Genomic DNA, 14,209 nt, shown 5'->3' with positions numbered 1-14,209 from the left:
ATTTGCACTGCAGTGCGAATCACATCCGTTCTCAAACCGCTGCAATCTGAACCCAGCCTTAGTGACACTGGCGACGGGGGGTGATCACGGGGTTAAACCTTTATTGGGGGGGTTAGGGGGGTACCTTAGAACTAAAGGGGGCTAACCCTAACTGCCCTAACAGTTATTAGTCACAAATGACACCCGCCGGGTGATCAGGGGGTTAAACCTTTATTAGGTAATAAATGGCGGGTGCCCTGAAACTATAAAAAAATAACTAACCAACCAGCGTCACCTGTAACAGTTATATGGTGATCACTGGTGAAAGGGTTAACTAGGGGGCAATCAGGGGGCTTTATGCGGTAGTATATGGGGGTCCCTGGCGCTATAAAAAGCTGCGGCGAACCTAAATACCTACCTGCCTAACTAGCGTCACCTGGGACACTAATACGGCGATCAGAAAAATGATCGCTTATTAGGCTGGGTTCACACTGGAGCGATGCGGAAACGCCGCGAATCCGCGGCGGGTTCCCGCATCGCATGCCTCCCGGCGGCAGTTCACACTGCCCTATGCGAACTGCTGGGAGTGTCAGTGAAATGTTACTGACACCCCCAGATCAGTTCGCATATCGCAGTGCGATCTGCAAACTCGGATCGCATGGTGTGAACACCCATGCGATCCGATTCTGCTGCGGGCCAAAAAAAGGGTCCCGTGCGAATTTGCGGCGGGTGCGGCGGGTGTGGCGGGTGCGGCGGGTGCGGCGAATGGCTGAACTCGAATCGCACAGAGATCGGATGTGATTTGCACTGCAGTGCGGTGCGAATCACATTCGTTCTCATAAACCGCTGCAATGTGAACCCAGCCTTAGTGACACTGGCGACGGGGGGTGATCACGGGGTTAAACCTTTATTGGGGGGGTTAGGGGGGTACATTAGAACTAAAGGGGGCTAACTCTAACTGCCCTAACAGTTATTACAGTCACAAATGACACCAATGCAAAAAAAAAAAAAAAAAAAAAAAAAATGACATTGGTGTCACTGTGACTGGGGGGCAGGGGTAATTGGGGGGGTGATCGGGGGGTAAAGGGGGGGTGTGAGTGTGCCTGGCATGTTCTACTGTGTGTGGGATGTGTTGGTGCAACTCACTGATCCGCTCTCCTCCGTGTCGGAACGAAAAATACCGACACGGAGGAGAGAATACATCACTTCCTCTCCTGTGTTTACATTACAGGAGAGGAAGTGATGTCACCGGGGATTTCTATTCGTCGGGAGCGATCGCGAGGGGGTGGCCATGAATGAATGGCCGTCCCCTCGTCCGGGATCGCTCCCGAACGAAAACCGACCGCCGCAGGCACCGGGCGGGGGCCCGATCGGGCCCCCGACCCGCGGGAGGCAAATCACGTACATGTACGTGCTTATGCCTGCCCGTGCCATTCTGCCGACGTACATCGGCGTTAGGCGGTCGGCAAGTGGTTAAAGTGCAATCCGTGCTTAAATTTTCTTGTGCCAGTGATGTGCAATGAAAGGCAAAAAAGTGCTGTGCTCCCTTCCTCATGTGCCCTCACTCATCAACTCCTAATAGGTATAGCGTCGGTTAGGAAAATGACACGCCTCCGATTTCTGTGTTGTGCAATTCACAACTCCTTCATATGCTTCAGCAGGATGACAGGTCTCTCATATGCGTTATCATGCAAGGAGAATCAGGAGACATCCATAGTATAATTTAATTGTATACATTTTTTTTACAAAAACAGATTTAACACTCACATATATTATTCTTGGGTCAATAGCACGTAACGCCAACTAGAAACACAACTTTTGCTGTTTGCGCTCCAAACACTGGACATGACATCACCGGACATTCCCGCCTAATGCATTTTGCTCCTCCCTGGAAGTGCCATCAGAGGTTGGGAATGCCGTGATGTGTAGACTATTCCTACTCCTCCCATATTGCTCCCTCATCACATCATCACCCTACTGCTCCCTTGTCACCTCCTCCCATATTTGCCTCCAGGACTTTTCCAAAACCTCTCCAATCCTATAGAATGCATTACCCCAATCTGTCTGCTTATGTCCTACTCTTTTAGCTTTTAGACAATCCCTGCAAACCCTTCTCTTCAGAGAAGCCTACCCTACCTACACCTAACAACTGTATTTTCATTTTCTTCATCAGCTCACCCCCCACAGTTATTACCTTTTGTTCCACTTGACCCTCCCTTCTAGATTGTAAACTCTAATGAGCAGGGCCCTCTGATCCCTCCTGATTTGATTTGTATTGTAAGTGTACTGTCTGCCCTCATGTTGTAAAGTGCTGCTTAAACTGTTGGCACTATATAAATCCTGTATTATAATATTAATAATATATCCTCCCAGTACTCCCTATTGTCACTTCAGTTTACACGGTATATGATAACATAGCAGGAATTCAGGCATGTTACCTGTTGATACTCATTCCTGTTATGATCCATCAGAGATTCTGCTCACAATCATGTTGTTAAACTCCAGTGATCCCATTATTAATTGGAAATATAATTGTCATACAAATACAACGATCCAACATGTCCCCTATTAAAATCGGTCATCTTACATCTTTGTATTTTATAATGCAAACATTGACCAAAATGAAAAACAAAGTTTTTGAAACAAAAAAAAGTAAATTCATGATCAGACATAAAGTACAGAAGTGCATAGTGATAACAAATTGTTGAGTCTACTAAAACGTCCTTATTCCAAAAAATTGTACAGCTTGTATCAGACATCAGATGGCAGCTAGCATCTGATGCAAAGGACATCCCACCAAAAATATGGTCTGTAGGTTCTCCACGGTGATATCCCTCCACCAGTATATATTGCACTCACCAGAAGATGAATAAAGATGAGCTTTCTGTTATAAAACACGTGGACAGGTTGATCTCAGCCGAGTTTTGCATCAATAAAGGTGCAGCAGTGGGCAGCAGTAAATCCGTGCACCCCTTCAGTGGGGTTGAACTGTCTAAAAGAAACTCACTGGGAGCCAAAAGTGTAGCTACTATAGTGTAGTATTTATGAGGTAAAATGGAGGTACATGTACAAAAAGGCCATAAAATTTGTATAGAAATGCAAAAAAAAACATACCACTTCTGCCACGAAATGAAGTCAGTGTATAGGACTCTTCCCGACGTGTTTCAAGCTCAAACACATTTTCAAAGGGATCTGCCTATTTCACTTATATGGTCGTTCTGCCAAGTAATAAACCTATGGAGTGTTGTATAGGTTTTCCCTATTGTCAATATGAATACTAAAAAATATATGAGAAAATATTTTTTAAAAAATGATATATTAAAAAAAAATAGGGAATTATTTAATCATTACAACATTAAAAAATTTAAACACATTTGCTCTTTATTTTCATATATATTTGTATATGTATGTGTATATACAACAGCCCCAAAGGATTAGCATGACATGCTTTAACCCCTGCCTTTCTAATTTTGTGTAATCTTTATACTGTATATATGACACAACATTATTATAACTCTAATGCTTATATAGGCCCTATTAAATAATTCATGTTACCTTGCCATTAATGAAACTGGTCCTTTTTGTGTGCCCCAACCTTATGTAAACATATGTATCCATATCCCCAATCCAATTATTGAGTAGAATGTTTCGTTCTATGAGACCGCCTGTTTTTTATATTGGTACCCCACCAATGGTTCTCTATTTTATCTATAGCGTACACCTTCATATGTGTGGGATTCCTATTGTGGTGTTTTCTAAAATGTTCAGAGAGGCTGTGGTGTTTGAAAAACAATTTTTGATATTGTTTATATGCTCTCTCAGGTTTATGCTTAGTTCAGTTAGTTTAAAGTAGAGTTGTAAAGTCACAAGGTTTTTTATCTTAAAGGAGAAGTCCAGACAAAGTTTGTTTGGCTGTACTACTTCTGTGGATCAATTTGTTTTGCACTCCTGTGACCCATTTTCAGCAGAGAGTGGACTGAAGTCTGCTCTCTGCTGACGTCATGGATGTCAGTCCAGGCACCGTGTCATCCCGACAATGGAAGTCGGGATGCCCCTGGTGCCTGGACTGACAGCACGCTCAGCCTCTCAGTGAGCCCCCTCTCCCTCCAGGACTCCAGTGAGTGAGGAGGAGCAGAGCAGAGAGCTGTGGCTAACCCTCTACAGCTCTCTGCTCGGGGAACTGTCAGAACCCGAGCGATCGGTGATGTTCAATCGCCCGGTTCTCAGTGCAGAGGCATCGGGGGACAGATGCAGCATTGGACCGATGCTGCACCCATCGAGGTAAGTATGATTCTAAATAAAAAAATTAAACTCATACTTCTCTTTTCATGCATTCTATGCATTAAGATAAAAAAAGCCTTCTGTGTGCAGCAGCCGCCCCAGCAATACCTACCTAAGGCCCATCTAGCAATGTCCACGAGTGTCTCGGCCATTCGTGAGTCTCCGTCCTGATTGGCTGAGGCCATTGGCGCCTGCTGCTGTCAATCAAAGTCAGTCAGCCAATGAAGAGAAAGAGGGTGCGGGGCCAGGCCTCAGCTCTGTGTCATGGAGATGTGACTCACCTTGGGTGCCCCATAGCATTGCTGTGGGGGCACTCAACTTGAAGGAGGGGCCAGGAGCACAGAAGAGGGACCCAAAAAGAGGAGGATCTGGGCTGCTCTGTGCAAATCCACTGCACAGAGGTAGTAAGTATACATTTTTTGCTATTTTTTTTTGAAAAAAATTAGACTTTACAATCACTTTAACACAATTTGCATGGAGTGATAATATGTAGATTTGCACAGGACTTTTATTGTAAGACAGCTCTAGCTTCACAAATTGTTGTACTGCTATGTCTGGATAAAATGTGCTGAGCAGGTAGGCAGTGCTCCCTTTATGAATTTCAAGGATTAACTACAGTTTTAACTGGAGTATACTTGTAACATCATTGGAAGCCTAATAAAGAATTAGGTCTGAATACAAAATGGTTATAGACTGCAGTAAAATATAATGGTGTCTATTGTTACTGGACAAAAGCCCACAGAAATTCATATTGACCCTTGTGGCAAATGTTAAGGTTTACAAAATACCAGCCTGCACCTACTTTGAGGTTTGATTACCCCATGCATGCTTCTTCATCAAAGTGGTGGAGCAGTAAATATAAAGTGCAAAGTGCAGCAAGCTATAGCAATCCAATTACAATTTGATGATTTCTTTGTGCATTGCACCTTGCCTTATTAAATAAGCCCAGAAAAGTTCTATGTTGTGTAGAAAAATGTGTATATGGAGATATTTGAACCAATTACTGTGGCAGAAAGATTTACAATGCACACTCAAATCCAATATTAAAAGTTTACACTACCTGGAAGTTTACAGCAAATAGGCTAAATTTATAGGCAACATATAATTCCAGCAACTATGTTTTATTGAACTTTGCACATGGTAAAAGCTGCAAAGAGATGTGCTATTTTTGGACAGTGAAAGGTCAATTCCTCCCGGCTAATTTTGTCCTTTTTATTGCAATGGTCATTCAAAGTGCACTGAAGACTGATTTTTAACACCGTGGCATGGTATGTGAGGAGAATGATAGTTTTTGAATAAATTATATAAACATTTTACATGAATATATGTTTTACCAATTGAGTCTCTGTTAAATATAACTAGAAATATAAAGCCTTAGGCCTCATTATGTGATTGACTTAATAAATTATTTGTAGACAGCAGATGTTGACTAAGCTCAGCTGGGCTGTGTAATTATTATGCTGGTGGAATAAAATTAAAAATCCCTCCACCCTATAAACACACACACACACACACACACACACACACACACACACACACACACACACACACACACCACATCACACACAGTATACACGCACAAAAACACCTACACACTTCAAGCAAAAATGGTTGCGAATGTAATTGAAAATAACCACTTAATACTTGCTACTATTTTATGATCTCATTGTGTTGCTATTTTTATGTCATGTAAAAACAAACACAGAATAAAATATTGTAATGTATCTGTTAGAGTCTTCCTATAAGCATTGTACACGATTGAGTTCTGCAACTGAGCCTGGGTTCACACATCCGATTCACATGACAGGAGATTGTGACTGGCTATCAATTCACATCTCTGAATCAGTTGCGGAGCGAACTGCACAAGGGTCCTGTGCATCTTTGGATCTGTTTCAGGTCCGAATTCAGGCAAACATTTGGGCCGGATCCATCTCTGAAACGGAGAACAGGGACGCACTGGACACCTGCTGCCTAGAGCCGCATTTATCTGCAGTGTAAACCCAGCCTAAGGCCTTGTTTGTGCTTGCTTCAAAATTTGATATTTGGCACACTTTTTAAAGCAGAGTTCCACCCAAAAGTGGCCTTGCGCATGCACAGTAGGGTTCCCGGTGTGAAGCCGAAAGGCTACACTGCCAAGTACCCTCACCCGCAATGGCGGCGGCAGCACCCAACAGCTGATGGAAACATCAGCTGCCGTGCGGACATCGCTGGACTCCAGGACAGGTAAGTGTCCTATTATTAACCACCTCAATACAGCGCAGTTACACCCCCTTCCTGACCAGACCAATTTTAAGCTTTCAGCGCTCTCACAGTTTGAATGACAATTACTCAGTCATGCAACACTGTACCCATATGAAACTTGCGTCCTTTTTTCCACACAAATAGAGCTTTCTTTTAGTGGTATTTAATCACTAGTGAGTTTTTTATTTTTTGTTCTATAAATAAAATAAAATGTAAATTTTGTGAAAAAAATGCCTTTTTCTTTGTTTCTGTCATAAATTTTTGCTAATTTGTAATTTTTCTTCGTACATTTTGGCCAAAATTTATACTGCTACATATCTTTGGTAAAAATAACCCACATTAGTGTATAATATTTGGTCTCTGTGAAAGTTATAGAGTCTACAAACTATGGTGCCAATCGCTGAAAATTGATCACATCTGATCAGGCCTTCAGTACATCAGGTGTATCTCATTTCTTGAGACACCAAGAGCCAGTTCACACAGGGGCGACACGACTTCTAGGACGACTTTATGAGGCAACTTGGAGACGACTTGAACACGACCTGGGGCGACTTACAACACAACTTTAAGTCGCCCCAGGCCAGGCGACTTTTGCCGTGGCCAATCAGAGAATGAGCTCTGAAGAGGTAACTCCACGCTAAATTTATTTTAAAAAAATTTGCCGTGGGTTCCCCCTTCAAGAGCATACCAGGCCCTTAGGTCTGGTATGGATTCTAAGGGCAACCCCCTACGCCGAAAAAATGGCGTGAGGGTCCCCCCAGATCCATACCAGACCCTTATCCGAGCACGCTACCCGGCCGGCCAGGAAAGGGGGTGGGGACGAGCGAGCGCCCCCCCTCCTGAGCCGTACCAGGCCGCGTGCCCTCAACATGGGGGGTGCCTTGGGGAAGGGGGGCCGCGCTGCCCCCCACCCCAAAGCACCTTGTCCCCATGTTGATGAGGACAAGGGCCTCTTCCCGACAACCCTGGCCGTTGGTTGTCGGGGTCTGCGGGCGGGGGGCAGATGCCGGTCCCCCACCCTATGTGAATGAGTATGGGGTACAATGTACCCCTACCCATTCACCTGTGAAAAAAAATGTACAAAAAAAACACAACACACAAGGGTTAAAATAGTTTATTGCACAGCTCCGGGGGTCTTCTGTCCGTCTTTGGGGGTCTTCTCGCCAGACTCCTCCGCTATCTTCTGCTAGCTCTTTTACTAGCAGAGGAGCCCAGCTTTCTTCTTCATCGCCGCCCTCTTCTTCCGACTTCAGGGGTCTTGTCCCCCTCTTCGGGGGTCTTGTCCCCCTCTTCGGTTCTTCTTGCCGGGCCACCGCGCCTTCTTCTAGCTCTTTTACAGGCGGTGGTCTTCTGTCGCCGCTGTCGCCGTCTTCTGTTCTTATGTTCTTCTCTTCAGATGTTGCCTCGTTGCTGTCTCTGCTCACAATGACGGGGATGCGGCGCGTGGCGACTTATATAGGGACATCACCGGATGATGTCCCCGCCCATTATGATGTCACAGTCACAGAGGATGCTGGGACTGTGACATCATAATGGGCAGGGACATCATCCGGTGATGATCCTATTTTGGAAAGCAAACACCCCAACATATATTCTATGAGACATGGGCTGCAAATAGGTACTCGGGTACTCTGATGGGCTGGAGATAGGTACTCGGGTACTCTGATGGCCTGGTGACAGGTACTCGGGTACTCTGATGGCCTGGTGACAGGTACTCGGGTACTCTGATGGCCTGGTGACAGGTACTCGGGTACTCTGATGGCCTGGTGACAGGTACTCATATGGACTGTGACAGGTACTCGGATACTGAGATGAACTGTGACAGGTACTCCGATGAACTGTGACAGGTACTCAGATGGACTGGGACAGGTACTCAGATGGACTGTGACAGGTACTCGGGTACTCAGATGGACTGGAACAGGTACTCGGGTACTCAAATGGGCTGACAGGTACTCGGGTACCATGATAGACTGTGACAGGTACTTGGGTACCCTGATGGACTGTGACAGGTACTCGGGTACTCTGATGGACCGTGACAGGTACTCGGGTACTCAGATGAACTGGGACAGGTACTCGGGTACTCAGATGGACTGGGACAGGTACTCAAATACTCTGATGGACTGTGACAGGTACTTTGATGGACTGTGATTGACAGGTACTATGAGGGGTGGTGACAGGTCCTCTTTATTGGGGGGGGGGGCAATCAGTGTGATTGGTGTACACTAGGCGGTAAGGAGATGTTACCGCAATCTCCTCCTCCCACACGATCGGTGTGTGAGGCGGAGAACAACCCAGTAACATCTCGTTACCGCGGTTTGTTTACATTTTAGTGATCGGCTGTGAAAGGATCACAGCCAATCACGTGGGTAAACAGCCGGCCAATGGCTGTTTACCAGCGTCGGTGACGAGCAGTGTTCCAGGGGAACACGCCGCCACCGATGTGCACGCGCAGCGCGCTCGCGATCGCACGCATGCGCCGTGCACAGGCGGGCTTTGACCATCTGTGATCTCCCGTGACTTTATCGCGGCCGATCACGTGGTAAACAGCCATAACCAATGGCTGTTCACCCCCTTCGGTGGCGAGCGGTGTCTCCGTAACACGCCGCCACCGAAGAAACAGGGATGCGCGCACACGATCGCGTGCATTCCCTGTTTAAACGGGAGGCCGTCATATGACGGCCTCCCGCCACAATAGGTGCGCCGCCTGGCCGCCATTTGACTGCCGGCGGTCAGCAACCAGTTAAAAGCCAGCAGCTGCGGTATATGTAGCTGCTGGTTTTTAATTTTTTTAAGCACTCTGAATGCTAAACAAAGCAACCAGATAAAATGGTTACCTTAGTGTTATTGAGATTGCCTTGCTTCAGAAATTATACCCCATGTTGCATTCAACAAGCTTTGCAGCATCTCAAATGCCCCAAAATAAGTTTTTGGCATTATTAAGACTTGCCTTGCTGTCTGAAGTAGAATACGCTTTAGGACCGCTTTTTTGACAGCAGTAAACAGGCAGTGATGAGGCATTGTATCACCCCTTCACTGTCTGTTATAACCCCCTAATTATTAGACAACCACATTGCAATCACCCCACAACAGGCATGCTGAAGCACAGCGTAGCGGCTGTGACATGTGTACAACCAAATCTAGCCTGTCTGATGTGGGGGTGCAGTAGAAAATGTCATGGGGGCAGAGTATAGGAGGTCAACAGGGTAGTATACTGGGGGCCAGCTGGGCAGAGGATAGGGTCAGCAGTTTGTAGGGCAGTGTACGGAGGATATTGGTTTTTAAGGCAGTGTACAGGGAGTCAGCATGGCACTGTACAGGAATTGGTATGGTTCATGTGTATGAATTTGTGTTCATGCACAGAATGTCAGTAGGGCAAAGGACCAAGGTCAGCAGAGCCGAGGATAGAGGTCAGCTGAACTAAGGATGGGGTCAGCAGGGTAGAGGACAAGGGTCACCCCTGGAGAGGCAGAAGATAGAGATCATTGCTGGCAGGGCAGAGGACAGGGGTCATTGCTGGAGAGGCAGATGGCAGGGATTACTACTGAAGAGTGAAAGGATAGGGATCACCGCTGGAGAGGCAGATGACAGGGATCACTACTGGAAGGGCAGAGGACCGGTATCACCCCTGAAGAGGCAAAGGACAGGGATCACTGCTGGAGAGGCAGAGGACATGGCTCACCCCTGGAGAGGCAAAGGACAGGGATCAACCCTGGAGAGGCAAAGGACAGGGATCACCCCTGGAGAGGCAAAGGACAGGGATCAATGCTGGAGAGGTAGAGGACAGGGATCATTGCTGAAGAGGCAAAAAACAGGGTAGCTGCTGAGAGATGGAAGCAGAGAAATTCATCCAATAAAACTGCTGGTACAATGATTCGGTGCAAATGGGACAAAATCAAATATTTTTAAGCTATTTCTTCTACATTTTGAATGTTATTCGTTCATAAAGAAAGCTGAGTGGTTCAGGAAAATACCACATTATGGTCAATAGATGGAGCTGCAAGTTATAGGAAAAAAAGTATTTTCTATGAGCTTCAACTACACCTAGTGCCATAATGCAGTACAACTTATTTTTCCATGAATTAATAACATTAATAAAATTCAACCTGCAGAAGAAATAGGAGAACATGTGATTTTGCCCAGTATGCACAGAACAAATATACTAGTAGTTTTAATGGACAAATAGCTATGCATTTTTTTTATATATAATTACGTTCCTTATCTTTCAATTGTCAGTTTCTTAAAATCTATGAGTTGATACTTAAATTTTTATTATTGATTTAAAGTGTTATTAAACCCACAGTCACCATTGAACATGAAGGATTACTAATGGAGAGTTACCACATTCACTACAGATTAAAAACAAAATGCAGTCTTATGTACACTGGTTGCATGATGTTTATTCACTCACTCTGCACTGCAATGTTTTTTTTTAATGGGTGCAGCAAGCAGCAAAAGTCTGAAGTGTCACTGCAGGAAATTTTATTTATGGCCACCCAGCAGTTTTTGATCTGTGGTGGTTGCATGATGAATCACATGGGGTGGAGGGGAGAAGGAGCAGAAACAGCCAGTGAAACAGTTGGAGCCATCCCACAAGTGACCAAAAGAGTGGTTTGGTTTCCAAAGGAGAAACGCAGAGGACAATAGCTTCCCAATAGGCAGCAAGCAAAGTATGTGCAATAAAGGTGGCAATATAGCAGACAGAGAATTGGCTGCCATTGCATTGCAATAGGCAACAGTATGGAAAGGCAGAATCAACTAGATACCTCCAAAAAAAAACATACATATGCGCAGTAGAAACCTGCGGCATGCAGCTAGGTAATTATAACCAGTTCAAGTCCACCCTATAGTAGTTTTACTGCTACAGGACAGTACTTGTGATGTGACACTCCTGGGTAGAGGCATGTGCACTGCTGCCGGCTCACTTCTGCTGTGATTACACACAGCAGAAGCCAATCAGTGAGTACACGGTACCCAACATCCGCTAGCACCCGTTGATCATCAGGCAGAGAGGTAGAACGGCGATCTGCCTATGTAAACAAGGCAGATTGCCATGCTGACAGGAGGGAAGGGATGGAATTTGTGTCTCTGCAAAGCAGGGAATAAATTCTATCTCTTCCCCTAGTAAAAGCACCTCACACAGTATAGTAAAACACTGGCTAGGCACACAGTTAACCCTTTGATTGCCCCTGATATTAACCCCTTCCCAGTCAGTCTCATTAGTACAGTGACAGTGCATATTTGTTTAGCATTGATCCCTGTATTAGTGTCACTGGTCCCCAGAAAGTGTCAAAAGTGTCAGTTAGTGTCAGAATGTCCGCTGAAATATCACAGTCCCACTATAAGTCGCCGATCATCGCCATTACTAGTAAAAAAAATGTAATAAAGAAATATAAGACTATCCCATAGTTTGTAGACGCTATAACTTTTGTGAAAACCGATGAATATACGCTTATTGGGATTTCTTTACCAAAAATATGTAGCAGAATACATATTGGTCTAAATTTATGAAGAAATTTTATATTTTTTTTCATTTTTTTATTGGTTATGTTTTATAGCAGAAAGTAAAACAAAAATGTTTTTTTTTTTCAAAATTGTCAGGGTTTTTTATAGCGCAAAAAATAAAAAACACAGCTCAAATATCACCAAAAGAAAGCTCTATTTGTGGGAAAAAAGAATATATATTTAATTTGGGTACAGTGTCACATGACCATGCAATTGTCAGTTAAAGTAACACAGTGCCGTATCGCAAAAAATGGCCCAGTCATGAAGGGGTAAATCTTCCAGAGGTCAAGACACATGCAAATTTTTATGGCGTCATGACACTTTAAGCAGCACACATACAGTATATTAAAAATTGTATGAATAAAATGTAATTTGTATAGTAAAATGCATGCAGGGGAGAAACAAGCAGGTTTCTCCATTTAACCGGTACACTTTGAGAAGTCAATGGCTAGCTAGCTCATCTAACTTAAATGTTGGTTTGTGGTACACAAACTATTCAAAAATGATGTAATACACAATTTGTATTTCAGCTAAGAATTAGCCTATTGTGCCTATGATCGAGAATGCCTGCGTAGACTTAAAGTGGATGTAAACCCAAATTTTTTGAAACATTTTGTTGATGTCATAATGTAGAGTATAAGATTTGCTTTCATTTGAGCCCAGTCTTGCCGCAAAGAGTTAATCCAGCTCTGAGCAATCCTCTTTTATTGTTCAGTGAGATAAATCTTGACAAGCGGCGAAAAACTTTGTCAAATCCTCCCCCTTGCTGTGAGTGACAGGTGATTTACATATCTCGTGCACTAGCCTAAGAGACATGCATTATTTTTTAATTCCCTACTTTCTTCTGCTGCTCTGCAAGAATTGGCTGTTCCACAACTCGGCATGATTTGACATGCTGAAGTCATGTGGGGACTTTTCTGGGTTTTGAATGGATGTTAGTGATCATAGCAGAAGTTCAGTGTAAGAAATACACAGGAGAAAATGCATGTTGATAAGGGGCGTGTAGAGGTGGGCGGGGAGTCTACTGACATCATGACTCCACCAACTGAGCCCTGGGAAGACAGACCCACCCACAAAATCTGCAGTTTTTCGGGTCTCATAGCAGACAGAGGGGAGACATTTGACAGATAAGTATACATGCAGGAGGCATGTATATCCTTCTAGATAACCAATATTGCAGTAGTTTAGAAAAGATGAGAGTGGGTTTACATCCACTTTAATTGGAATGTTAATGCTTTTTTGTATAGGTTCTTTTTTTTGTTTTGTTTTTTATTTGGTTGGAACTAAAAAATAAAAAAGATGGGGTTAGTCTGGTAAAGAAACAATATAGCATATTAATACTATGCATTCTCACGTCTGCTGAAAGGTGGAACATTAAGCTTTCGTGTTTTACAATTTCTCCCTTTGATAAAAAACAGTTTTTTGTTTTTTTACAAAGCCCAGTAGCTAAAATGTATACTTGAATGATTTGAAGCATTTCACAACTTAGGGTGGGGTCTTATAAGGCCCCATCCAAAGTTTTAATGACAGAGGCCTGCCTGAAATGCCAAAAGTACACGTGCTCTTTCTTTAGAAAATCAAAAGTTGTCTAGACATTCATAGCCACGTATGTCTATATATATATCCAATAAAAAAAAGTAAAAAGTTTTCAGAGATTATAAATAAAAAAAATAAAAAAAGGCTCAAAACCACTGCAGCGTGCCTTTAATGTTCCAGCACTACCCTTTGTCTATGAAATGATGTCAGTATTTTATTTGTAAGCTTGACTGCATTTCTTTCTTTATTGTTTTTTTATTCCAGAAATGTGACTTGGAATAATCTTGCCATTCCGGATACTCATTGTTCACCAGATGGAGAAGGATACCAATGTCCCCGAGGCTTTAAGTGTATGGATCTGGAAAACCTTGGTCTGAGTAGACAGGAACTTGGATATAGTGGCTTCAATGAAATTGGTATGTCTTAGTACAATATATATCTTTCAGTGCAGTTTGGATTTATAAAACTATACGAATATATGCATATATATGTGTTTACAGTTTGTGATTTCCTCCACTTAACTTTCTTTCAGCGCATGTATACATTTTATAGACATTTCTATAATTGTTTTTAGATTTTTATCTAATAAATGGCAACTTTACACATTTCTCTCATAGCCTATCACCCCTTTGGATGACATATAAATATGAGCAATGTACAGTTTTGATTT

General features: G+C 43.6%; 1 protein-coding gene across 3 annotated transcripts in view; it reads left to right on the top strand.

The window, feature by feature from the left end:
• Positions 1–14,209, top strand: part of NALCN (sodium leak channel, non-selective) — an 864,749-nt gene that overhangs the window by 309,500 nt on the left and 541,040 nt on the right. For all 3 annotated transcript variants that reach the window (XM_077482966.1, XM_077482963.1, XM_077482965.1), the window contains one exon: positions 13,804–13,955. In XM_077482966.1, the coding sequence (XP_077339092.1) occupies positions 13,804–13,955 (152 nt within the window). The remainder of the gene's footprint in view (positions 1–13,803; positions 13,956–14,209) is intronic.

The sequence above is a fragment of the Lithobates pipiens genome, unplaced genomic scaffold, assembly GCF_037356315.1.
Source record: "Lithobates pipiens isolate NorthernLeopardFrog02 unplaced genomic scaffold, aLitPip1_a1.2 Scaffold_16, whole genome shotgun sequence".
Lineage (NCBI taxonomy): Eukaryota > Metazoa > Chordata > Amphibia > Anura > Ranidae > Lithobates > Lithobates pipiens.
This window is presented reverse-complemented; position numbering and strand designations above follow the sequence as displayed.